Genomic DNA, 3,102 nt, shown 5'->3' with positions numbered 1-3,102 from the left:
CGGGGACCCCCGAAGAAGACAGAAAGAAACTCCGAGGGGGCAGCTTCCTCTGCAGCACCTGCCAGAAGGAATTCCTCTACGAGAAGAGCTTCCTGAAGCACGTGAGGCAGAGGCACGGGCTGGCTGCCCAGGTGGTGCACCGCTGCGAGACCTGCCGCCCTCAACAGCCACCGGCGGCACGTGCACAGCAGCGAGCGCCTCTGCCCCTGCCCCCTCTGCTCCAAGAACTTCAAGAGGAAGAAGGACGTCAAGAGGCACATTCTCCAGGTTCATGAGGGTGGTGGGGAACGTCATCTGTGCCAGCAGTGTGGAAAGGGGTTGAGCTCCAAAACCGCCCTGAGGCTCCATGAAAGGACGCACACGGGCGACAAGCCTTATGGGTGCACAGAGTGTGAGGCTAAATTTTCTCAGCCTTCTGCACTTAAAACACACATGAGGTATGAAAAGACTTCGCTGAGCCTTGGTAGATTCTTGGGGGGGGGGGGGGGGGAGAGGGGTTTTTTTGGGGGTGGGGGGGGAGGGAGAAGGGGAATTGCCCCAGAACCCCACCCCTGAGCCTTCAAGTGAAGCGGGGATGTAAAGACCGGCCGGGGAGCGCCCCCGTTGCCTTTTGTCAGAGGTTTTTTCCCCTCCATCCTTGCTTTCCAGCTTGGGGGAGGTGCTGGGGTTCTCTCTGAGCTGAAGGCAGGGGTGTGTGGGTGCTGCAAGCACACAGCTTGGCTCGTGGGAGCAGAGCTGCTGAGAGTCAGTGGGATGGTTCACGGGAGGAAGGCAGAAGGGAAAAGCAAAGCGGGGTTCAGGGCTGTAATTATGTCTGCAAGCTTGAGGCCTCTTTATATTCAGTGGAACAACATCCCTGCAGTAAGTATGAGATGTGGAGGTGTTGGGATGTGTCCAGAGGAGGGACACAGAAGTGATCAGAGGGTTGGAGCAGCTCTGCTGTGAGGACAGGCTGAGGGAGTTGGGGTTGTGCAGCCTGGAGAAGAGAAGGCTCTGGGGGGACCTTACAGTGACCTTCCAGTACCTGAGAGGGGCTCCAGGAGAGCAGGGGAGGGACTGTTCACAAGGGTTTGGAGGGACAGGACAAGGGGGAATGGCTTTGAGCTAAAAAAGGGCAGATTTAGGTTAGACATGAGGAAAAAGTTCTTCAGTAGGAGGGTGACAGATCCCTGGAATGGGTTGCCCAGAGAGGTGGTGGAGGCCCCATCCTTGGGGACATTCCAGATGAGGCTGGATGAAGCTCTGAGCAGCTTGATCTAGTTGGAGATGTCCCTGCTGATGGTGGGGGGGTTGGGCTAGATGACTTTTGGAGGTCCCTTCCAGCCCAGATGTTCTGTGGCTCTGTGACAATATCCTAAAGAGACTCAGCCACCCATTAAGTAGCAGAACAACAGATTTGGGTGCTAAGCACAGGGAGCAGCTGGCACCTGGCTAGAGAGAGGCTGAGACGTGGGCCCCCTGAGGTGAGTGAAGCTCTGAGGACACCCCTGCAGGGTGCTGGGGTTCACTCCTAGCCAGGCCCAGGGCTTGGGGGGGTGCAGCTGCAGTCTGGGGAGCCCCCAGCCGAGGCGATTTCCTCGGGGCAGGACTCCAGCTCTCCAGGGCTGTGTCCTGCTGCTGCTTTTTGGCCCGGGTGGGGTCTCTGCTGTGTGGTGAGCGAGCTGGCTGAGGGCTGGAAGCTCAGTGCTGGTGCCTCATGTCAGTCTGCAGGGAGGATTTTCACCTTTCCCCCTCTGTTTTCAAACCCCCTGTCGATGAAGGCCACGAGAAGCAGCCTCTTGTCAGCCCCATCCCCACAGCACCTTCCCCAAGAGCCCAGACAGGGAACCTGAGCTCTGTCTTCTCCTAGAACACTACTTTGGGCAGCAGCAGCTCTGCCAGCTCCCCTCCCTGCCCCTTGAGGAGAGCCCCAAACCCCTCCACAGGCCAGCAGCTGCTCTGCCCCGTGCCACAGAGGGAGGAGCTGCCATCCTGCTGCTCTAACGCTGCTTTCTCCTTGCAGAATCCACACGGGTGAGAAACCTTTTGTCTGTGATGAGTGTGGGGCCAGGTTCACTCAGAATCACATGCTCATATATCACAAACGATGCCACACAGGTAAGGGTTGATTTTTCTGCTGCCCTGCCTACAGGAGGAGGACTGCTCTGAAACCTGGAGACCTCATTTTCCTCTAGAAAATGCCTTGTTGCTGTTGTATTGGGTTTTTTTTTAATATAAAATCAAATCTTCTCACCCTTAGGTGTGGTTTCACTGAGAGAGGTTCCTAAAGGTGGATAGGGAGAAAGTAAGGAGGGGAAAGGGAGCTGGGATCAGCTTTGAATCCTCCAAACAGCCAAAGATCTGGCTCCAGTAGAAGCTCTGGCTGAATTCTTCAGGGAAAGGCCCTTTCTCTGTGTGTCTAAAGCAGCTGCCTGGGCTTATCCTGAGGGGAAATCCTGCTCAAAGCAAAGCACGTGCCCTTGTCCTGGTGGTGTGAGGGGGTGTTTGGAGCTGACACCTTCACACCACCCTACAAAATGCTTTTAATTGACCTGCTGCCTGCGATTTGTCCCTGAGCCTGGATGGCAGAACACATGAAATGACAAAGAAATCCAATTTCAAGCAAGGTGTGACTAGAATTGGCCTGTGGGGCCTTTCACCAGCAGCACACCCAGTCGTGGTCCCTCTCTGCCTGGGAGGTTTAACCCTTGTTGCCCCTCTTGCCCCAGGGGAGAGGCCGTTCATGTGTGAAACCTGTGGGAAGAGCTTTGCCTCCAAGGAGTACCTGAAGCACCACAACAGGATCCACACGGGCTCCAAGCCCTTCAAGTGTGAAGTTTGCTTCAGGACCTTTGCACAGAGGAACTCGCTTTACCAGCACATCAAAGTCCACACAGGTAAGAGCTGCTTTTTTTGGGGGGGTGGGAGGGGGCTGAAAGTGCTGTTTAAAGCCAGCGAGCTCATGGCTGTTCAGTTCATAGAATCCTTTAGGTTGGAAGAGACTTTTAAGATCATTTAAGTGCAAGCATTGAGCCAATAGGGCTCTAAAATCCTCTGCTAAAACAGATCAGAATCTGTCAGGGCTGGAAGGGACCACAAGGATCCCCCAGTTCCAACCCCCCT

At 55.4% G+C, this 3,102-nt stretch overlaps 1 protein-coding gene across 1 annotated transcript in view; it reads left to right on the top strand.

Moving 5' to 3' along the window:
* The window catches only part of LOC103776159 (GDNF-inducible zinc finger protein 1-like), a gene marked incomplete at its 3' end in the record, with an annotated part of 4,455 nt that overhangs the window by 825 nt on the left and 528 nt on the right, over positions 1-3,102 (top strand). The window contains 4 exon segments of the mRNA XM_008943653.1: positions 16-154; positions 156-437; positions 2,003-2,097; positions 2,709-2,876. Coding sequence (XP_008941901.1) covers positions 16-154; positions 156-437; positions 2,003-2,097; positions 2,709-2,876 — 684 coding nt within the window.

The sequence above is a fragment of the Merops nubicus genome, unplaced genomic scaffold (assembly GCF_000691845.1).
Source record: "Merops nubicus isolate BGI_N331 unplaced genomic scaffold, ASM69184v1 scaffold38517, whole genome shotgun sequence".
Lineage (NCBI taxonomy): Eukaryota > Metazoa > Chordata > Aves > Coraciiformes > Meropidae > Merops > Merops nubicus.
The sequence above is the reverse complement of the archived record's forward strand: the minus strand, read 5'-3'. Positions and strand labels throughout refer to the sequence as shown.